The 22,354-nt window shown below is 55.0% G+C and overlaps 1 protein-coding gene across 7 annotated transcripts in view; it reads left to right on the top strand.

Annotated features, from left to right (window-relative positions):
* The window catches only part of Eml2 (EMAP like 2), a 27,230-nt gene extending 4,876 nt beyond the window's left edge, over positions 1-22,354 (top strand). For 3 of the 7 annotated variants that reach the window (XM_005086301.4, XM_040734359.1, XM_013125456.3), the window contains exons 5-22: positions 640-668; positions 1,166-1,295; positions 3,518-3,667; positions 5,251-5,320; positions 5,407-5,517; positions 9,146-9,241; positions 10,080-10,214; positions 12,230-12,329; positions 14,320-14,474; positions 14,616-14,741; positions 17,660-17,791; positions 18,327-18,394; positions 18,721-18,809; positions 18,985-19,082; positions 19,630-19,717; positions 20,110-20,205; positions 20,902-21,032; positions 21,949-22,354. In XM_005086301.4, coding sequence (XP_005086358.2) covers positions 640-668; positions 1,166-1,295; positions 3,518-3,667; positions 5,251-5,320; positions 5,407-5,517; positions 9,146-9,241; positions 10,080-10,214; positions 12,230-12,329; positions 14,320-14,474; positions 14,616-14,741; positions 17,660-17,791; positions 18,327-18,394; positions 18,721-18,809; positions 18,985-19,082; positions 19,630-19,717; positions 20,110-20,205; positions 20,902-21,032; positions 21,949-22,074 — 1,930 coding nt within the window. In that variant the 3' untranslated portion in view covers positions 22,075-22,354. Of the gene's footprint in view, positions 1-119; positions 179-639; positions 669-1,165; positions 1,296-3,517; positions 3,668-5,250; positions 5,321-5,406; positions 5,518-9,145; positions 9,242-10,079; positions 10,215-12,229; positions 12,330-14,319; positions 14,475-14,615; positions 14,742-17,659; positions 17,792-18,326; positions 18,395-18,720; positions 18,810-18,984; positions 19,083-19,629; positions 19,718-20,109; positions 20,206-20,836; positions 21,033-21,948 lie in introns of those variants that run through there. The other 4 variants (XM_013125457.3, XM_013125455.3, XR_001197505.3 and 1 more) reach the window with 4 other exon arrangements.

Genomic DNA, 22,354 nt, shown 5'->3' with positions numbered 1-22,354 from the left:
AGACCCGGGGGCACCTGGCGCCCGCAGGGGTCCGCCGCGAGGGGCGGGGCAGGGGCGGTGGGGCGGGGCAGGGGCGGTGGCGCCAGCGCCTCCCAGGGCCGGAAGCGGCGGGACCGGTCTCGGCTCCTCCCCTGCCCCAAGCTCCGGCAGCCGCCGCCATGAGTAGTTTTGGAGCTGGGTGAGACCCTCTCGCAGCCCCCCTCCTCTTGTCCCTTGTCTCCTGGGGCAGAGAAGGTGGAGACACGGCCCTGCCTCTGAACGTTTCTTTGCTTTCCTGAAGTTTGGGGCGCTGGGGGAGGAAGGGAAGGAGCTCTGGGGAGGGTTTTGCTGCCCAGGAGGGAGGGTCCCTAGTGGCTCCGGCTCTCCAGGATCGCGCGCCTGCTGCTTCGTGCCGTGTGACCCTTTGGCGATCTCTGCCTCTCTGGGCCTGTGTCTTAGGCTCTTCAGGCTCTAACGAGCAAAGCACAGGGCCTGCAGAGAGGTAGCGCTCCGCTCCTGCCTCGCCTGATTATTCGCCGGAGACCCGCAGAGCCAGGGGCTTGGGGTGAGGGGACTCCCTCTCTTATCTTATCTGCATGCTAAAACACACATTTCCTCCCCTCCCCCGTTTTTCCCCCCCCCTGCATCTTTTCCTGCCAGGAAAACCAAAGAAGTTATCTTCAGCATGGGTGAGTGCGAAGGGTGGGCGTGGTTTCACCGAATGTAGGCTGCAGAAGACCTGGGGTTCAGGCTGCCGGGCCTTTGCCTGTCTGGCTTCATTTTTATCTACCACTTAAAAACAAAGAGAGAGCGAGAAAGAGAGGAAGAAAACGGCGGGAAGAAGGGACTGAGGGAGGGACGTGTGGCCTAAGCCGGTAACCCAGCATTTGGGAGATGAAGGCATTTTGGAAGTTGGAGGAAGGCTAACCTGGGCTACCCAAAGAGATCCTGTCTATAAGTCATGAGCTGGCTGTGGTGGCCCCCACTTGTAATCCCAGCACTTGGGAGTCTGAAGCGGAAGAATCACCTTGAGTTCCATGCCAGCCTGGGCTACACAGAGAATTCCAGGCCAGCCTGAGCTGTAGAGACCCTGTCTCAAATAATAACGATCTTGGTAACAATCATAGAGGGACGGGGACAGCCTCGGGGCTGATACGGAGCCTGACCTCTGAGCGTGTCTTCACAGAGGAGGGGTCTGTGAAGATGTTTCTGAGAGGCCGCCCTGTGCCCATGCTGATCCCGGACGAGCTGGCACCTACCTACAGCCTGGACACCCGCTCTGAGCTGCCCTCCAGCCGGCTAAGGCTAGACTGGGTGTATCCTTTGATCAGGCTCCCTCTCTACCCCCGGGAGGAGCGTAAGTCCCAGGGAGGGACTTTCTGGAGGGAGGGGCCTGGGGTGGGGCTACAGCTGGAAGGGGAAGTGGGGGTCAGTGCAGGTGAGGGTGGGCGTAGCCAGTCCAGAGGGGACCTGTGAGTTACTCATTCAGGGAATATTTGGCTCGTGATTTTGAGGCAGATTGTTGAACTTCGTATTCGTCAACGGTGAGCTTGAGACTTGGTTTTCCCTGCCTGCGCCTTCCAAGGGCTGGGGTTGCGGGGTGAAAGTCATCACCGTGCCTGGCTCCCGTGGGCATCAATCAGATGTGAACCACCGCCATCTTGGCTGCCTGTGACTGGTCTTCGCAGAGCTCGGCTCCAGGGTGGAGAGCTGGGGGGTGGGGCGCGTCAGGTAGCCCTGGCTATCCTAGAAGTGGCTCTTTAGACCACGCTGGCTTCAAACTCAGCAACTAGACAAGGCCTCTACTCCCTGCCTCTGCCTCTCCAGTGCTGAGAGGAAAGGCGTGCGCCGCCGCCACCACCCAGCTACAAAAAATATTTCTATTAGAAGCTTTCAGTGGTGGGGTTATCACACCAGGGAACCACAGTTTCTCCAGCGGAGACGTGTGAGCCGAGAATCCAACACCAGCCAGAGAAGAAATACAGGGAAAGCGGTCCAGACTCGGGGTGCCACGGGTGTAATGGCTCTGTGGCCCCTGTAGGTTGGAACTACTTTTCGTAAGGGCTTTACTGGACCCATGGGCTTTAAACCCTGCTTCTGGCTGACTGTGACTGTGGCGAAGTCACCTCCCTGTCCCTCGCTTGGTTGTTTCCTCTGAAAACTTTCCTGACTGTAGGCTCCCAGGACTGTGGGATGATGGGGAAAGGGGCGGGACTTGGGACTGCATTTAGATGGCTTGTTGGATAAGGTGCTTGCCCTGCAAGCATGGAGACTGGAGTTTCATCCTCAGCACACCCATAAATGCTGGGCGGGCGTGGTGGTAACCCGCCAAGTGATCAGGAGGCAGACACGGTATTCCAGGGGCAAGCTGACTAGCTAGTGAGAAACCCTGCCTGAATAAAGCCGAGAGTGACAGGAACATTCAGTACACGAAGTCAAGTCACACACACTCATGCATACCTGCACACACTCATCCAAGCACAACACATGTATACAGGCAAGAGCATTTTTTTAAAGACACTGGCTCTATATATTTCAAGTCCCAGGCATAGAGACAGAGAGAACACAGGACATTGTATGTGCTAGGTAAGTGCTATACAAGCCACTGAGCCACGCCCCCAGCCCCTCACTGGGGAATTCTAGGCAGGGGCTCTACCACTGAGCCACACCCCCAGCTCCTCACTGGGGGATTCTAGGCAGGGGCTCTACCACTGAGCCACACCCCCAGCTCCTCACTGGGGGATTCTAGGCAGGGGCTCTACCACTGAGCTACACCTCCTAGTCTCTCACTTACGGTAGTCTGTCTCTAGGTAAGTTTATCTCTTGCCTCAACCTTCCAGGTGCTTTAGAAGTACAGGTGTGCACCTCACAACCAAGCTCTTGTCTCTACAAGACACTTGTCGCTAGGTCTAGGCTCTGTGCATATCATGTAGGGTGACTTTCATCCTGAGATCCTAATTACATTGTAATAATCCACATTCCACTCAAGATCACTGGTGACTTTGGACTGTCATTGCAGCACTGAGGAGGCTGAGGCAGCAGGATTGCTGCCAGATGAAGGCCAACCTGGGCTACATTGTAGTATAATGTTTACAAACAGGGCTGTGAGATGACTCTGTTAGCAAAGTGCTTGGTGTGGGAGCTCCATCCTCGGCATCCACAGAAAAATAGGCCAGGCTGTGGCTACAGTCCCGGCACTGGGCAGGGCAGAGACAGGAAGATTCCCTAGGGCCTGCTGACCAGCCAGTCTGGCTGAATCTGTGTTCCGGGTCCAATAAAAGACACCTGTGTCAAAATGAAGGTGGAAAAAAAAAAAACCAAGGTGAAATAAGTTGGGGTATACACCCAAAGTTTTGTGCATATTGAGTACGTGCACATACACAAACACACAAACCTGAACCGGTACTTTGGGGACAGCATGGTTCAAACCGCCTGCAGAGGCAGGGTGGAGACAGGAAAACATTCCAGTGGCCTCATGACTCCCATTCAGCCAAGAGGTACTGCACAGGCTCCTTAACCCACCCCTGGGCGTCTCCAGCTACGGCTACCGAGGCCGGGACTGCCGGGCCAACCTTTACCTCCTTCCCACCGGGGAGGTGGTCTACTTTGTGGCCTCCGTGGCTGTGCTGTACAGTGTGGAAGAACAGAGACAGCGGCACTACCTGGGTCACAACGATGACATCAGATGGTGAGTCAGGGCGGATTTGGGGGTGAGAGGACCCAGGCTTGGGCACTGGTCCAGTCTCTGCCTCCTGGGCCCCTTGACACGTGACTGCCGACGTGGAGTGTGGTCCAGTGCCAAACCTCTGTACTGGGACAGCGCTCGCTACCCCAGGTGGGAACTAGTGCAAAATGAGCATGTACAGTGTTTATCTTTTTTTAACTGTGCGTTGATGTTTTGCCTGCACGCATGTCTGTGTGATGGTGTCAGATCCCCTGGAACTGGAGTTGCAGACAGTTGTGAGCTGCCACGTGGGTGCTGGGAACTGAACATGGGGTCCTCCGGAAGAGCAGCCAGTGCTCTTAACCACTGAGCCATCTCTCCAGCCCCTATAGTATTTATCGTTTTTGTTTCTCTTCTTTTCTTTCTTTCTTTTTTTTTTTTTTTTTTTTTTTTTTTTTGGTTTTTGAGACAGGGTTTCTCTGTGGTTTTGGAGGCTGTCCTGGAACTCGCTCTTGTAGACCAGGCTGACCTCGAACTCACAGAGATCCACCTACCTCTGCCTCCCGAGTGCTGGGATTAAAGGCGTGCGCCACCAAGCCCGGCTTATCATTTTTGTTTCTTAAACATGTGTGTGTGTGCCTGTAAGTACACCACCTGTGTGCAATATCTCCAGAGTTTATCTGTAGTCACAGCAGGCTGTGAGCCGCCCTGTATGGTGCTGGGAAGGAAATCTGGAATAGCAGAAAGCACCCTAGCTTTTATTTTGTCCTACTATGGCAGGGTCTCTACATAGCCCAGGCTGGCCTGGAACTTCATATGTAGCCCGGGCCGGCCTTGAACTCATGACTCTCCTGCTCAGCCTCCTGAGTGCTGGGACTATAGATTTGTATCACTACATCTGACAATGACCAGTGTCGCTATGGTGATGCCCTCACCCAGTGTCCCTAGCTTTTGCTTCTTTTGAAGAAAGTGACCTGGGATCTCCGGGATTTCCATGTTAGGATATAAAGTTTCCATAGCCAGTGTTTTTAGGACATGCCTGAGCTGGGTGGAGTCAGGAGGTGAGGCCAGGAAGGTCAGAAGTTCGACATCATTCCCAGCCTTGCAGCCGGTGAAAGCCTGGGCTTCCTCAGACATTGTTTATTTATTTTTATTTATTTATTTTTATTTTTTGGTATTTTGAGACAGAGTTTCTCCATGTAACAGCCCTAACTGTCGTGGAACTCACTCCGTAGACCAGGCTGGCCTCAAACTCACAGAGATCCGCCTGCCTCTGCCTCCCGAGTGCTGGAATTAAAGGTGTGCACCACCACTGCCTGGCTTTTCTGTGTTTTTCTCCAGGCAGGGTTTCTCTGTGTAACCCTGGCTGTCGTGGAACTTACTCCGTAGACCAGGCTATCCTTGAACTCACAGAGATCCTCCTGCTTTTGCCTCCCCAGTGCTGGGATCAAAGACCTGTACCACCATGCCTGGTGTCTTTGAATAAACATTTTTACGATTCATGTTTACTGAGGGAGCAGCTGAGCATTTAACCCTCACCTGCTGCGCGTAAGGGTCCCCGTCCCTCCCCACGGCTGAATTCTCTTCCTCTGTTCCTCGCCCCGCAGTCTGGCTGTCCACCCGGATATGGTCACCATCGCCACGGGACAGGTGGCGGGCACCACAAAGGAAGGCAAGGTATCCGTGGGGAGTGGGGACCACACAGAGGACCGGGACCGGAAGCCGGGATCCCCGCAAAGTAACTGCCCTTTTTCTTTCTACAGCCTCTGCCACCCCACGTGCGTGTCTGGGACTCAGTTTCCCTGTCCACCTTACATGTCCTGGGCCTGGGGGTGTTTGACAGAGCAGTGTGCTGCGTGGCCTTCTCCAAATCCGTAAGTCTTTGGGCCGATCCCTTGCAAAAGCTCCTTCCTACAGGCGGGGCTGGGCCTCTGTAAGGTGTCACAGTGAAGCCATGCACCCTTCCAAATCCTAGGCCGTAAGGCCTCGCAGGCCTGTGACCCAGAGCCCAGCACATGTGGAATTGCGGCGCACAGGACCACCGCGCCCTTCTCTCCCCATCACTTGGCTCCCCTTGGGTTGTTTTTGCCTGAGCATTCTGGAAGGTTTCTTATCTCTTAAGGTGTTTCAACCCAAGCGCTGAGGGCTTCATGCCATCCAACTCCCCATCAAAACGGAACTTAAAATAATCTTCCTGGAACTGGGGGAGCAACCAGGCGTTGATGCGATTGCCCTCCCCATTCCCTTGGCGGATAGTTTATTTATTTTTTAATGATAGTTTTATTTGAAAGTGTTGGTCTGCGATGGATTGGGGGGGGTGAGAGGAAAAGTTCTACTCCTCAAAAACAGTTGGAGAAACACGGCTTGTGTGGGGGTACATGCCTGTGATCCCCACGGTGTAGAGACCAAGGCAGGAGAAGCCTTGGCGATATGAGACTTTATCTCAAAAGCATAGCTCCGTTGGGTGTAGTGGCCCACGCCTTTAATACTGGCATTCGTAGGAGGCAGAGGCAGAAGGATCGCTGTAAGTTCAGGGTCTGTATATCCAGTTCAGGCTAGCCAGGCTACACAGTGAAGCCCTGTCTCAAAACACAACAAAAAACATCAGGCCAACTTTATTCCTTTTTACTATTATCATCATCCTTATTATTACTTTTTTTTTCAATATGGGATTTCTCTGTATAATGGCCCTAGCTGTCCTGGAACTCACAGAGATCCACCTGTCTCTGCCTCCTGAGTGCTGAGATTAAAGGCATGTGCTACCAACACCTAGCCCTCTTTATTATTATTATTATTATTATTATTATTATTATTATTATTATTATTATTATTCTGAGACAGGGTCTCACTATTGTTGCCCCAGCTGTCCTGAAACTCATTATGTAGACCAGGCTAGCCTCAAACTCACCGAGATCTCCCTGCCTCTGCCTCCACGTGCTCACGTTAAAGGCGTCCCCCATCACCACCTGGCTTCAAGGATTTGTTTTTAGGTGTTATCGCTGATGTGTGGGTACCTGTATCCATACCCAGGAAACAGAACTAGATGCCCTGGAGCGGGAGTCACCTCCGCGGCGTCTCTCCATCCCCCTGTTTTTGTTTTTTATTAATTTTTAAGGCTAGCACATAGAATACCGATCCTGGTTGTGATCTGACAATACCTTTATGAATGGCACTTAGCTCTCAGTACCTGCCCCTGCCCTCCCCCGCCGCCCGGTTAACTTTATATCACCTCTTTTTGAGCACTTACTCAGCTATTACGAGTGTGCTGGCACATGCGCGCGCACCCCAGCATTCCGTGGAGGTCAAGGAAAACGGCTGAGAGTCACCGCTTTCCTCCTGGCACGGGGTCGGCCCAGGGGTGGGACTCTGGTCAGGCTAGGCGGCGGGCACCACTGAGCCAGCCCGACGGCCAACTCTGATAACGACTGGGTTTCACGTACGTAAAAAGCCTTTCCAGAGATGGGGGTGTGGTCCCGTGGCAGGGCACTTGCCAAGCCTGCACACTGCCCTGAATTCCATCCCCAGCACCAAGTAGGGAAGGGAAAAAAAAAAAAACCAAAAAAACAACGAGGAAGAGACGGAGGCAGAGGCACTTGCTGGGCGGCTACCCAGCAAGCTGGAGAAAAGACCCCGTTTCGGCATCCCTCATTCCGTATGGCCGTGCAGAGTGGATGATGTCAGCGAGAATTCCCCAGTGTGGGGGCTGGAGAGATGGCTCAGTGGTTAGCATCACTCACTGCTCTTCCAGAGGACCCGGGTTTGATTCCCAGCACCCAACTGTCTGTAACTCCAGTTCCAGGGCATCCGATGTTCTACTCTACCTTCTATGGGCACTGCACACACATGTAGTGTACCGACATTCATGCAGGCCAAACGCCCGTACATGTGAAATAATCAACTGAAATTAGGGGAAATAAAAGAATTCCCCAACTGTACAGGCTGCGAAGTTTCTCAGGGATGGGTCACTGTAAAGCCTTTTAAGGGTACACTAGATTTTCTGGACACTGAGGACGCTGAAGCCAAGAAACGTTCAAGGCCAGCCTAGGTGGTATAACTAATTTTTTTTTTTTTTTTTGGTTTTTCGAGACAGGGTTTCTCTGTGGCTTTGGAGGCTGTCCTGGAACTCGCTCTTGTAGACCAGGCTGGTCTCGAACTCACAGAGATCCCCCTGCCTCTGCCTCCCGAGTGCTGGGATTAAAGGCGTGCGCCACCAACGCCCGGCTCGGTTTAACTAATTTTTTAAAAAGTAAATGCATTTACTCATTTTGTGTTTGATGCACATGCATGAGCAACATGTGTATAACGGTCAGAAGACAACTCAAGAGAGTCAATTCTCTCCTTCTGCCATTCGAGTCCTGGGGATTGAACTCAGATTATCTGGTTTCAGCAAACACCCTTACTTACTGAGCCATCTTGCTGGCTCATATCCTGGGCAATCAAGGGAGGTCCTTTCTCAAGCAAAGACAAGGATGGAACTGGGAGCATGACTTAGTGGGGTAGAGCCCCTGGCTAGAATCCCCCAGGGAGGGGCTGGAGCATGACTCAATGGTAGAGCCCCTGCCTAGAATCCCCCAGTGAGGGGCTGGGGTGTGGCTCAGTGGTAGAGCACCTGTCTAGAATCCCCCAGTGAGGGGCTGGGGTGTGGCTCGGTGGTAGAGGCCCTGCCTAGAATTCCCCAGTGAGGGGCTGGGGTGTGACTCAGTGGTAGAGCACCTGTCTAGAATCCCCCAGTGAGGGGCTGGGGTGTGGCTCGGTGGTAGAGGCCCTGCCTAGAATTCCCCAGTGAGGGGCTGGGGTGTGACTCAGTGGTAGAGCACCTGTCTAGAATCCCCCAGTGAGGGGCTGGAGGCGTGGCTCATCTGTAGTGTCCTTGCCTCGTATATGATAGTTTCTATCCCCATTATCACACACACAAAGATTTATTTTTTGTTTTGGTCTTTGGAGACAGGGTTTCTCTGTGTAGCCCTGGCTGTCCTGGAACTCGCTCTGTAGACCAGGCTGGAATCTGTCTGTCTCTGCTTCCTTGAGTGCTGCACCACCACCGCCCAGCTAAAAAATGATTTTTTTTTTTAGTTAGGGTAAAATTTTTTTTAACCAGTGTTGTCTTCCTTTCATTTCTGGGTGCTGTGATAAAACAGCCCGGGAAAAGCGACTTAAAAGACAAGGGAAAGTCAAGGCGCTAGGAACTCCAAGCCGTGAGCTGAAGCTTTCCCCACAGTCAGCTTTCCCCACTTTTCCGCAGTTCAGATTCCCCTGCCTAGGGAATGCCACTGCCCACGGTGGGCGGTTCTCCATGTCGGGATAATCCAGGTAATCCCCCACAAATGTGCAGGGAGACCGACCGTCCTGATCGGGACAGTCCCTCACTGGCCTTCCCGGTGACTCTGGCTTGCGTCAGGTCGTGCGTCGTGCCTGTGAAAGTCTTTGACAGGCAGCCGTAGGGAACGGACCCGAGTAGGAAGTGGGACAATGCATCCTAACCCCCCTCTCGGTCTTCCGCAGAACGGGGGCCACCTGCTCTGTGCGGTGGACGAATCCAACGATCACGTGCTCTCCGTGTGGGACTGGGCCAAGGAGACCAAGGTGGTGGATACCAAGGTGAGCGGCCCTGCGGCTCACAGCCCTTCCCGGGGGCGCCGTCGCGCGACATGCTCGACACGCTGGGCCAGTGGTTGGGAATCTGCATCCACGCTCAGCTTAAGCGGGGGGCCTTGGGTGACTGTGCAGATGGCTTCCGCTTTATGCGCGCGTCTCCCCCGTAGGAGGGGAAAGACTGGGGTGTGGATGGACCGGGCGGGCTCAGCACAGAGTTAGGTGTGCTATGGCACGCCCTGAATCCCAGAAGACGGGAGGAAGTGAGCAAAGAGATCTGGAGTTTGAATCTAGTCTGGGCTACATAACAAGACCCTGTTCCAAGAAAAAGAGAAACAGCCAGGGATAGGGGCACACACCTCCAGTCCCAGCAGTCAGGAGGCAGGAGGATCACTGTGAGTGCCTGGAAGCCTGGTCTGCGTAGTGAGGTCCGGGACAGCCAGGGCTGGACGGTGAGCAGGTCACACGCCTGGGCTGGGAGCAGGAAACCCGGTTCTAGGTCAGGGACCCCTCTTTAGGGAGGGTTAGGAGATAAGAGGGGGTGTCCCAGAGTTAGACTTTTGTGAGCCGGGTTCCAGACATTGCTGTGGTCCATCTGTGTAGCCCTGGGCACCGCTGGTGTCCTCTGGCCCTCATCTGTGACGGGAAGCACTAACGGGGCCTCATCTCCCGGAGGACGGTGAGGATAAACCGTGTTTTATAAGTGCTCAGTACACAGAACCCCCAAAGGGCCTGCTAGTGTATCCCCAAAGCAGGCTGCGTAGCCCTATGGGGTGGGTGTGGCATGGTAGTCCTGGTGGCTTTAAGGTCCTCACTCGGAATCTCTCCCGACCCCACCTTGAAGTGTTCCAACGAGGCCGTGCTGGTGGCTACCTTCCACCCGACTGATCCCAGCCTGCTGATCACCTGTGGGAAATCGCACGTCTACTTCTGGAGCCTGGAGGGAGGCGGCCTGAGCAAGCGCCAGGGCCTGTTTGAGGTGAGTGCCAGCCGGGGTCTGTGCATGGCCTGATGTCTGAGGTAAGTGAGTGCCAGGGTCTGTGCACGGCCTGATGTCTGAAGTGAGTGCCGGGGTCTGTGGACGGCCTGATGTCTGAGGTGAGTCCCGGGGTCTGTGCACGGCCTGATGTCTGAGGTGAGTGAGTCCCGGGGTCTGTGCATGGCCTGATGTCTGAGGTGAGTGTCGGGGTCTGTGCATGGCCTGATGTCTGAGGTGAGTGAGTCCCGGGGTCTGTGCATGGCCTGATGTGAGGTTAGTGAGTGTCGGGGTCTGTGCATGGCCTGATGTCTGAGGTGAGTGCCAGCCGGGGTCTGTGCACGGCCTGATGTACACAGGGTCAGCCAGGCGGGGTCACCCGGTGGGGCAGGCAGTCTGAGGGCTCCAGGGGCCACACTGTGGAGCTGCTGAGCTGTTGCCTGACGAGCCGGAGCTTCCTCATCCCTGTGAGGGAGACGCCTGCTGAGCTCTGATGTGTGAGGGTCCAGCGGCTGAGAGAACACAGGAGCTCCATGAAGGGTGCTGTCCACATGACAGTGTCGCAGGAAGAGGCCGCAGGGAGAGAGAGGCCACAGAGAGGAGAGGTCACAGAGAGAGAGAGAGAGGCCACAGAGAGAGAGAGGCCGCAGGGAGAGGTCACAGAGAGAGAGGCCGCAGGGAGAGATCACAAAGAGAGGCCACAGAGAGAGGTTACAGAGAGAGAGAGGCCACAGAGAGAGAGAGGCCGCAGGGAGAGGTGGGCTGGGGAGATGGCTCCTCAGCAGGTAAAGTCTTTGCCGGGCATGAGGACAGGAGTTCCAGTCCCCGACCAAGCGAGCATGGTGGCCCTCCTGCAGTGCTTGGGAGGGAGAGAGAAGCCCCTGGGCAAGTTACCCAGCTAGAGAAGCCGAATCCATCAGCTGAGGTTCAGTGAGAGCTCCTGCCTCAGTACAAACATAGAACAATCAAGGAAGACATCAACCCCGCATGTACACACATGCATGCACACGCACGCGCACACACACACGCATGCGGACACACACACGCATGCGGACACATTCACACAGCACAGCAACATACATAATACAATAGCACATATATCCACACGTGTGAGCATCTGTAGCACATACACACATGACCACAACAGCACACCTCCCCACACATGTGAGCGCACACACGCGCACACACACGCGCGCGCACACACACACACACACAACAAGCCAGGTAGGATGGTGTGTTTTTATAATCCCAGCACTGGGGAGACAGAGACTGTCTGCCAACCTAACCTACTGGCAAACCCCCGTGAGAGACCTTGTCTCAAAAACGAGGTAAGGGGGCCAGACATGATCCCTGGGTAGTTAAGGGTGCAAAGCTGTCTTGGAGCGGACGGCAGTGAAGTCCCCAGCACCCTTGTCAGGCAGCCCCCAGGAATCCAGCACCCATCCCTGGCTCCCGCAGGCACAAGCCCCCGCCCCCGCCCCCACCCCCGCAAACTTCTAAATAATAAAGACTACAACAACAAAAGTTACAGGGGCAAAATGGCTCCACACTTAAAAGTGCTAGCCACCAAGCCTGACAGCCCGGGGAGTTCAGTCCCTGGGACACAGTTGCCCTCTGGCCTCCCAAACACACCCAGCCATGCGCATACAGGACGACTCAGAACCAGAGGGAAAGGGCCCGGGAGGGCAGCGAGGCTATGCAGAGGGATCCCCGCTCTGCCCGGAGGGGGGGCGTCCATGAGGCACAGAGAGAGCCGCAGGAGACCCTGGAACAGGCGGCCCGGGAGAGGACAGGAAGCAGACAGACTGGGGGACAGCGAGCAGAGGCGGGAGGTTTGCCCCAGCGTGGACCAGGGTCATTAGAACTCCCGGGTGGCCAGCACTTCCGGTGGGAGGAGCGGGGTCTCCCACCCAGACCGCAGGGGTCTCCTGATGCCAAAGCCCTGGGTGCCCAGGACACCTGCACCAGGCCACCCTGCTGGCACCCAGACACCTCTCCCCTCTCTCTCTGCCTCGCAGAAACACGAGAAACCAAAGTACGTGCTGTGTGTGGCCTTCTTGGAGGGCGGCGACGTGGTCACTGGAGACTCTGGAGGGAACATCTACATCTGGGGCAAAGGTCAGTGTCTGCACACTGGTGTGGCCTCCGACCTCCGTCGTTTCAAACACCCTTGCCGGCTCTGCCTCTCTCTAACCCCGCTTGTGTGGAATGGATGCCACTGTAGGATGCATGTCTCCTCTGTAACGATTTTACGTGTGCGAGCGTGTCCGTGTGTGCCAGTGTGCGTGGAGGCTGGGAGTCCTGGTCGAGAGTCGTCCTTAGTCACGTTCTCCCTTGTCGGTGAGGCAGCCTCTCAGTCAAGCCCAGAGCGCATTGGCAGTCCCGCTAGGAAGCTTGCCCTCCATCTGGCTTGGTCCTCCGACAGTGATGTGGGTTCCGGGGATCTGAATTCTGGTTATAATACTTGCATGGCAAGCTCTGTAACTGCGGGACTACCATGCCAGCCCCACTCTAGGGCAAATCCTTCTTTTCTTTCTTCTTTTTTAAAATTATTTGTTTGGCGGCTACAGGGATGGCTCAGTGGTTAAGAGAACACACTGGAGGCCGGGCGTTGGTGGCACACGCCTTTAATCCCAGCACTCGGGAGGCAGAGGCAGGCGGATCTCTGTGAGTTCGAGGCCAGCCTGGTCTACAGAGCGAGTTCCAGGACAGCCAGAGCTGTTACATAGAGAAACCCTGTTTCAGAAAACCGAGGGGGGAGAGAGGGAGAGGGAGAGAGAAAGAGAGGGAGAGGGAGGGAGGGAGAGAGGGAGGGAGAGAGGAGAGGAGAGGAGAGAGAGAGAGAGCACCCTTACTGCTCTTTCACAGGACCTAAGTTAGATACCCAGCAACCATGTCAGGTGACTGGCAGTCACCTGTACCTCCTATTCTGGGGGAATCCAAGTTTTCTGGCTTCTGCAGTCACCTGCACTCATGTGCACATACCCAAACACACACACACACACACACACACACACACACACACACACACACACACACACACACAGAGAGAGAGAGTTAAAAAATAAATAGAAAGCTAAAAATATTTATTTAATTTTATGTGTGTGTTGTGCCTGCATGTGTGTGCAATGCTCACCGAGGCCAGAAGAGGGCGCCAGATCCCATGAAACTGGAGTTATGGGTGGTTGTGAGTCACCATGTTGGTGCTAGGAACAGAACCCAAGTCCTCTGCAAAAGCTACAAGTGCTCTTAATCAGTGAGCCCTTAAGGTAAATTCTTGACAAGGCTCCGCTCAGGTGTGCCCAACTCCGTAGAGTCATTATTGGTTCCCACAGCCTTGTCCTCTGCTAGTTTCATATTAGCAGCAAAAGCCCAAATGTAAAAGTGAGAAGTGGCTCAGCTGTGGCCAGTGTCGTGTGAGTAGCTGGATAGGAGGCTGGGTGGACTTATGGATGAATGGAAGCAGGGATCAGCAGGTGGGTAGATTTGTGAATGGGTGGAGGGTGGGTGGGTGGATGGATGGATGGACAGACAGATGAGCCAATAGATGGATGGGCAGCTAGATGAATGTATTGATGGGTGGGTGGGTGAGGTGGTAAACTGATCGGTAGGCAGATGTAGATGGATGAACGGGAGGGGGTGGAAGGGAGGAGGGATTGGTTGCTGGATCATTAGATAAAAGAATGAATGTATGGGAGGCAGACAGACAGAAGGCAGTGTAAGAGGACAGACCAATGGACTGGTAGACAGACGGGTGGATGAGTAGACAGACGGGTGGATGAGTAGACAGATGAGCAGATGAATCCAGCAGGAGAACTAATGTGTGGCGAATGAGGAGGTGGCTGGACCATTACACAGGAGGGTGGAGGACGCCATGGAAAGTTGTGGATAAATCAAGGGATGGGTGGGTGAGAGTTCAGATGACTCAGACCATAAAGCACTAAGTCCGTGGATGGTGGGCGGGCGGATGGGTAGTGGGTGGAAGGGCCCAAAGGAAGAGAGTAAGGTGAGCCAGCGGGTCCCTGTGGGCCTCAGAGCTTTGGGTATTCACAGGGTTAATAATGGAACGGCCTCCCCATGCCAACCCCTATGCCCGATCCCCCCACAGGTGGAAACCGCATCACCCAGGCAGTACTAGGAGCCCACGATGGCGGCGTGTTTGGGCTCTGCGCCCTGCGGGACGGGACGCTGGTGTCTGGAGGGGGCCGCGATCGGCGGGTGGTCCTCTGGGGTTCGGACTACAGCAAGGTGCAGGAGGTGGAGGTGAGGACGTGGGGGAGTCGGGGGACGGCTTCACGGCATCGTGGCAACGCCCCTACCCACCAGGGTTCCTAACCCTGCTCTTTCCGGGACCACACGTGCCAGCCCACGTCACCTCACCTACACGCGCGTCTACCCACTCAGGTCCCAGAGGACTTTGGCCCTGTGCGCACGATAGCGGAGGGCCGGGGAGACACGCTGTACGTGGGGACCACCCGCAACTCCATCTTGCTCGGCTCGGTGCACACAGGCTTCTCGCTGCTTGTCCAGGTGAGTAGCTCGCCGGTTCTGTTCCCACCCCTGAAGGCGCCTCCCTCATCCTCACTGCCACCACGGTTGTCACCATCGCCCCGGGTGGGTCTCCATTTCTTTTCCTTCCTCTTCATACCCCTGCTCCGTCCCTCTCTCGTGGCCCGGGAAACTCCACATCCCTTCCCCCACATCCCTTCCCTTCTGTCGTCTCGCTTCGCCTCGGATCCCCGACGACGCCCTGACCCGGAGCTCCCCATAAAGGTTATGAGCTTTTTAAAGTGGGCCCCTAGCACCCCTGCTCCTAACGAGACTGTCCCTGGCTGACCTGGCTGGGGATAGCATCCTCCCATCTGCTTGGTAAGTGTCCTTGCGGTGTCGTATTATTATGCTAGCCAGGGATCCAACTCCAAGAATCTCAGAAGACTTTCCCAGGGTGGACCTGACTTTATGCCTCCTCTCTCTCCCCCTCCTCCTCCCTTCTCCCACTCCTCCCCTCCCCCTCCTCCCCTCTTCCTTTTCCTCTTTCTTTATTTTTTGTTTTTATTTATTTATTTTTGGTTTTTCGAGACAGGGTTTCTCTGTGGCTTTGGAGGCTGTCCTGGAACTCGCTTGGTAGTCCAGCCTGGCCTCGAACTCACAGACATCCGCCTGCCTCTGCCTCCCGAGTGCTGGGATTAAAGGCGTGCGCCACCACCGCCTGGCTATAGTCAGCATTCTTAACCAGTGAGCCCTCCCTTCACCCCCAGGAATTTTCGGTCATTGATTGACGGGTTTTTGTTTTCTTGAGAAAGGGTCTCACTGTGTACCTGTGGCTGACCTTGTACCTGCTTTATCGCAAGCATAGCTTTGAATGTATGGCGTCCCTCCTGCTGGACTACATCTGGCTTCAATAGCAGGACTTTGCCTGAAGCAAGAGAGGGCCCTTAACAACCTCTATGAATATTTATTTATACATGTTTGTTATTTTTCAGCCAAGATCTTTCTTTTTTTTGGGGGGGGGTGGTTCAAGACAGGGCTTCATTATATAGCTCTGACTGTCGTAGAACTTGGTCCATAGACCAGGCTAGCCCTGAAATCACAGTGATCCTCCTGCCTCTGATGCCCGAGTGCTGGGATTAAAGGCACGTGCTGCCAACACCGCCTGGCTTTAGCCGGCTCGTTCTATGTAGCTCAGGCTGACTTCAGACTCACAATCCTACCAGGAGCCTCCTGGTTGGTCAGGTGTGAGTTATTTGTTATGTGAGTAGTATATATTAATGTAGCATGAATACAACTATGAACACAATCACAGTATCAGTTATCGCCTGTAGCTATAGTTATGTGATTCACCGGGCACCGCCACTTTCAGGGTTAATAATTACTAGTGTTTTTTATTTTCTGAGGAACCTCTGTAAGCTAGCTTGTGCCTTCTGCTTTCATTTGTTTCCTTTGCGAAGCTCTGGGAATAGAACCCGGGGCCTCAGGCCTGCTAGGCAAGTGCTTTAACCACTGAGCCACACCCCCAGCCCTTTTGGTCCCTTTTTTTTTTTTTTTTTTTTTTTTTTTGGCTTTTGAGACAGGATCTTGTGTAGCCAAGGCTGGCCCTGAGCCGGCTGTCTACCCGAGGATGATTTTTGAAGTCCTGACCCTCCCTCCCTCCCTCCCTCCACATCCTGAGTGCCAGGCAGGTTTGTCCCTCTACCTAGCTTGCGTTTAGTCCTTTCTATTCGTGTTCTCAGAGAACACAACGATGCTTTGAGGGGCGTGGGCTAACGGGCCCCATTTTAGAGAGTATGAAACTGAGGCTCCAAGCTGGGCATGGTGGCATATACCTGTAATCTCAGTAGTCAGAAGACAATGGCAGGAGGGTTTCCATGAGTTCCAGCCCAGCCTGGACAAGAAAGGGAAGGCCTGTCTCAAAACTGAATAGGGAGCCGGGCGGTGGTGGCGCATGCCTTTAATCCCAGCATGCGGGAGTCAGAGGCAGGCGGATCTCTGTGAGTTCGAGGCCAGCCTCCAGAGTCACAGAGAAACCCTGTCTGGAAAAACAAAAACAAGACGAATCCCCTCAAATCCAAATAGCTAGGTAGATGGCTTTGTTGGTGAAGTTCTTGCCGTACAAGCATGAGGACCTGAGGGTGACTCCCCCAGAGCCACATATAAAGCATAAACATGGGAGCACCCTGAAACCCGAGGACTAGAGAGGCAGAGACAGACTGACCCTTGGGGCTGGCTTCCTGTCTATCCTAGTTGGTGTGGTCAAGGTTTAGGGAAAGACTTTGTATCAAAAGTAACAGAGCAGAGGCCAGCCCAATGACCTGGGTTCAATTCCTGGAGACGGCAGCGGGAGGAGAGACTTAACTCCATCAAGTTGTCATTTGATGCCGGCCTTGGCGACACGCCGACACCCACAAAGTAAATAAAGTGTAAATACAGAAGGGAGTGAGAGACAGAGATTCTTAGTGCTCACTTCCGGCTTCTGCACTCGGCGTACGCAGGCACGTACAAGCAAGTGTTCCAGTGAGGGCAGCTGACCAGGTGGCTGGTTCCCACCCCCAATAAGAGAGCTGAGGGTCCTCCGTGTGACCTTAGATGTCTCAGGTCTGTGGCCCACGACGGAAGTCCAGTAGGCTCTTCCCGAGTCCGTAAGGCTGACGTCTGGGAGGTTTGTCTGTCTAGCCAGGGTGGATGGAACCTGCGTGGCCTCTGAGATCAGATTCAGAGCCACCCCTCCCCCCTTCCATTCTACAAAAGGGAAAGCAGAGGTTTGGGGGGGAGGGACAGGATTTGCTTCAAGCCCCGGGGTAGCCAGCTTTAGCCCAGCACGGGAGAACAGTCCTGTGCAGAAGGGGCCTTTCCGGGCCACGGGGGAGCTGGTCTAACATTTCTTTCTGGCATCAGGGCCGGATGAGGAAAACACCTCCCTTCCCGTCATCCCTTTTCTCTCCCTCCCTCAGGGACACGTGGAAGAGCTCTGGGGCCTGGCCACGCATCCTAGCCGGGCACAGTTTGTGACCAGTGGGCAGGATAAACTGGTGCACCTGTGGGATTCAGAAACCCACCAGCCCGTCTGGAGCAGGGCCATTGAGGTAATGATGGGACGCAGACATGGAGATCTGCAGAAATGCGGGCTGTTTCTATATCGGGTGCTCAGCACATCAGGCGGGAGCCGCACATGGTCTCTTTAAGAAGGGTGTCTCGCCGGGCGGTGGTGGCACACGCCTTTAATCCTCAGGAGGCAGAGGCAGGCAGGTCTCTAAGTTCGAGGCCAGCCTGGGCTACAGAGTGAGTTCCAGCACAGCCAGGGCTGCACAGAGAAACTCTGGAAATAAAACAAAACAAAAGGGCATCTTGCTGGGCAGTATTTGGGAGGCAAAGACAAGTGGATCTCTGCAAGTTCAAGGCCAGCCTGGCTTACACAGGGAGTCCCTGTCTCAAAAGGAGAAAAAGAGAGTAGGTAGAGGGGAGATAGTTTCTCCTGTGTTAGCAGGCTCGATGGCTCCTGGCGGTTTCAGGGGGGCATGGGAGAGCAGAGACCACCTCGGGCCGTGTTAGGAGCTGGTTCTGAGACAGGGGTGGGGTCCCTAGATGGACTTGAGACCCCGCCTTTTTTTCTCATCCTAGGACCCTGCCCGTTCTGCTGGCTTCCACCCCAGTGGCTCTGTCTTGGCAGTGGGCACAGTGACCGGCAGGTACTGCTGACAGTCCCCTTTGCTATTGCCCAAAGCCCTGAGGGTCCCTCGCCTCCTAACCCTGCTCTTCAATCCTAGGGGCCCCGTCTGTAGCCCCGCCTCTTGAAGTCAGCGCTCCCCCCCAGGCTCTGCCCACCTCTTTGAAATGCCATGGGCTTCTAAACTTGGGGAGGAGAGGGACGTGGAGGGGGTGCTGTCATCTCCGCTCGTCCCCAGCTGACCCCACCCCCCAGGCCCGCATTTGGGAGGCACTGACCTCCCCTTCAGGCCCCGCACACCGCCCTGCCTGGTCCTCGGCAGCCGCCCATCGTGCCTTCTCCCTCAAGGTGGCTGCTGCTGGACACAGACACGCGTGACCTGGTGGCTATCCACACAGACGGCAGTGAGCAGATTTCCGTGGTCAGCTTCTCCCCAGGTAGGCCTGGGGTCCCCGGGGCGCCAGGGTCTCCCGGACCAAGATTCAGATGGTGGGTGGAGGGGCCGGTCCCGGAGGGAGGCGGAGCCTGGGGCTGTGGAGGCGGGGCTGAGCCTGGGAGAGCGAGAAGGGGGCGGAGTCTGGGTGCCTCCTCATAGCCCCTCCCCCTCCCCAGACGGGGCGTACCTGGCTGTGGGCTCCCACGACAACTTGGTGTACGTGTACACGGTGGACCAGGGTGGCCGCAAGGTCAGCCGCCTGGGCAAGTGCTCGGTGAGTGGGCAGTGGTCCCCAGCCCGCGCCACCACCCCGCCCAGTGGGGTGCAAAATTAACCATTTTTCCACCACAAGGGAGCCACAGCTTCAGAACGCAGCTGATTCTTTTCTTTCTTGCCTTGACTGCCTCAAGGCTTCGCCACCGGCCCCATCCTCATCCCTTATTGTGTTCTAAGCCGCCCCTTATTCGTGTAGCCCCAACCCTCCCCCCCGAGCCCCGCCCTCATTTGTAGTCCCGCCCCTGCATTCTAAACCTACCCCTCCATCCCAGGAGCACCTCTGTGTAGCCCCCGCCCCTCACTTTCAAACCCCACCCCCTGTGTGGAGTTTTGCCCCGCTGTCCTCAATTTCCGTCGTCTGCTGAGCGCTTCTTGTCTCGGTCTGGCCCCGCCCATAGTAGTCTGGCCCCGCCCCTACTCGCAGAAGGCCCTCGTATCCTCCCCCAGCCCAGTGTGTTCTCACTGTGTATTTTGCCTCCTAACCCTATTTAACCCACACCCTCGGCGCTCTCCTCTGCTCTAAGTGACCCTTGCGTCCCCTGCAGGGCCATTCCAGTTTTATCACCCACCTGGATTGGGCCCGGGACAGCACCTGCTTTGTCACCAACTCCGGAGACTACGAGATTCTGTACTGTGAGTTCGCCGACCCTGGCCAGATTTCTGTCCTCTAGAGCCTCCTTTGCATGTGATTTGCATACAGCTCCCCGTTCCCTGCGCTCGTCCGAGCTGATCCCATTTGGAAAGCTGCAATCTCTAGCTTGTGATTTCTTTCCTGGTCCGCCCTGTTTCCCCTCCGCTCTGACGATAGGCAGCAGGTTTTTATGCAGAAGTACCAGCTCAGGTTTTGGTACGTCAGCGTCCAAAACGCAGCCATCGGCTTGGTCCACAGAGGCAAAAGTAAAGTCAGGGCGCTTCCGCCCCTCTGTCTCGGGCCTCAGCGCTGCATTGTCTGTGGAATATACTGGAATATACTGGCTGATGGTAGTTCTCCTGCGCTCAACACCTCTTCTGATTGTGTACCCCAGGGGACGCCGCCACCTGTAAGCAGATCACCAGTGCGGAGACCGTGAGAAATGTGGAGTGGGCTACTGCTACTTGCGTGTTGGGGTTTGGGGTGTTCGGTAAGTTCTGGCGTGGGGAAGGTCCCGCTGAGTACTGGAGCCCTGAGAAGCAGCCTTAACTTGTGATAGCAGCTGCCTGTAGGTTGGGGGAACTCAATCCTTCTCTGTCTGTGTGGTTCTCTCGTGGGAGGAGTGAAAAGGCCACTCGCGTCCCTCAGAGCTTTAATGAAATGAGACCACTTGCACAGGGGCACCGGGCTCAGAGGGCTCCCCATGCCGCGCAGTGAGGAAGCCAGCCTCGCTTGAGACAGTGTGGCCCCGGACTAGCTGGAGCATGTTACACGGCACTGGGAATGGAGCCCTGGGCCAGGTCTTCGAAGAAGTTAGTGAGGGACTTCCCGGAGGGAGAGCCATTTGAGCTGAGACTTGGAGGGTCAAGCCACACCCTAGCGCCTCACTGGGCGATTCTAGGCAGGGGCTCTACCACTGAGCCACACCTCAGCCCCTCACTGGGGGATTCTAGGCAGGGGCTCTACCACTGAGCCACACCCCAGTCCCTCACTGGGGGATTCTAGGCAGGGGCTCTACCACTAAGCCACACCCCCAGCTTTCTTTTTTTTTTAACTTTTTGAGACACGCTTCCATAAGGTATCCAGCGAAATCTTGACCTTTTTCCTTTTGTTTCCAATAGCTGGGTTTACAGCCTGTGCCGCGGTGCCCAGCAGTCAGGCAGATCTTCTCTTGTCGTGTCTACAGGGATCTGGCCCGAGGGGGCAGACGGCACAGACATCAATGCTGTGGCACGCTCTCACGACGGGAAGCTGCTGGCTTTGGCTGATGACTTTGGCAAAGTGCACCTGTTCAGCTACCCCTGCTGTCAGCCCAGAGTGAGTGCCTCCAGGGCCTGAGGGGTTGGAGGCAGTGTTCACTCCTTTGTGGGGGGGATGTCTACTTTGTTTTGGGAAGAGGGTCTCAAATAACTCAGGCTTGAGCTGGGCGTTGGTGGCGCACGCCTTCAATCCTATCGCTTGGGAGGCAGAGGCAGGCGGATCTCTGTGAGTTCGAGGCCAGCCTGGTCTATAAAGCTACACAGAGAAATCCTGTCTCAAAAAAAATCCAAAAAATAAAAAAAGAGCTCAGGCTTGCTTGAGAGTCCCTATGTAGGCAAGGGTGACCTTGAATCCCCACCGGCTGTCCTGCCTCTGTCTATCTCCCCAGAGCTAGAGTTAAAGCTATCAAAGCCAAGTTTGTGTGTTACTGCAGATGGAGCCCGGGCCTCCCTAGCCTCTCTTTCAGTGCTCATCTCTTCACGTTCTTTCTTAACTCCTGTCAGGACCTCAGTTTCCCGCACCTGCAGGGTGTCTTAACAGCAAAGGGTCAGGGTTCTGAGATGGATCTGTAGCTCTAAAGGTTCTGTATTTTCTTTGTACAAATATTAAATGGTGGCTTGCTATGTGCCTGCTCCAACACAACCCATGAGGCCGCTGGGCATGCGGAAGCCTGTCCTCAATCCCAGCACTCGGGAGGCAGAGGCAGGCGGATCTCCGTGAGTTCGAGGCCAGCCTGGTCTACAGAGCGAGTTCCAGGACAGCCAGGGCTACACAGAGAAACCCTGTCATGCAAAACAGATAAAAATTAAAAGGAAGCACGGGGATTGTGGACATTAGGACATCTTAAAGTATATAGTACAAACTTGTGGCACACACGAAAACAACTGTAATGACTATGCGGAAGGAAATGACCGTGCCTTCCAGGTGGCATGCCTGTCTGACCCTTATCTTTCTCCCTCTTCCCTTCTGACAGGCCCTCAGCCACAGATACGGTGGACACAGCAGCCATGTGACGAATGTGGCCTTCTTGTGGGATGACAGCATGGCCCTGACCACGGGGGGCAAAGACACAAGTGTACTCCAGTGGCGTGTCGTCTGACCCCGGGTCTGGGCCCGGGCAGAGGTCTGCGGCGGGACTGAGTTCTATTTTTGGGAGACGTCTATTGTGGAGTAGAGTAATATATACCCAGAGTATGTCTACAGAGAGGGGCTTATGGGGGCGGGCAGGTGAGTGGACGGACAGAGACGCTTATTTATCCGGGTGGGAAGAATGGGTCACCATGCCTTGGGGAAGCCATTGGTGTTTCATTCGGGGTGTTTTGTTTTTCTTTTTAAGTTTATTCTTTTATATTATCCAGAAATACAGACTTATGCACTGA

This window comes from Mesocricetus auratus, unplaced genomic scaffold (genome assembly GCF_017639785.1).
Source record: "Mesocricetus auratus isolate SY011 unplaced genomic scaffold, BCM_Maur_2.0 Super-Scaffold_100038, whole genome shotgun sequence".
Taxonomy (NCBI): Eukaryota; Metazoa; Chordata; class Mammalia; order Rodentia; family Cricetidae; genus Mesocricetus; species Mesocricetus auratus.
This window is presented reverse-complemented; position numbering and strand designations above follow the sequence as displayed.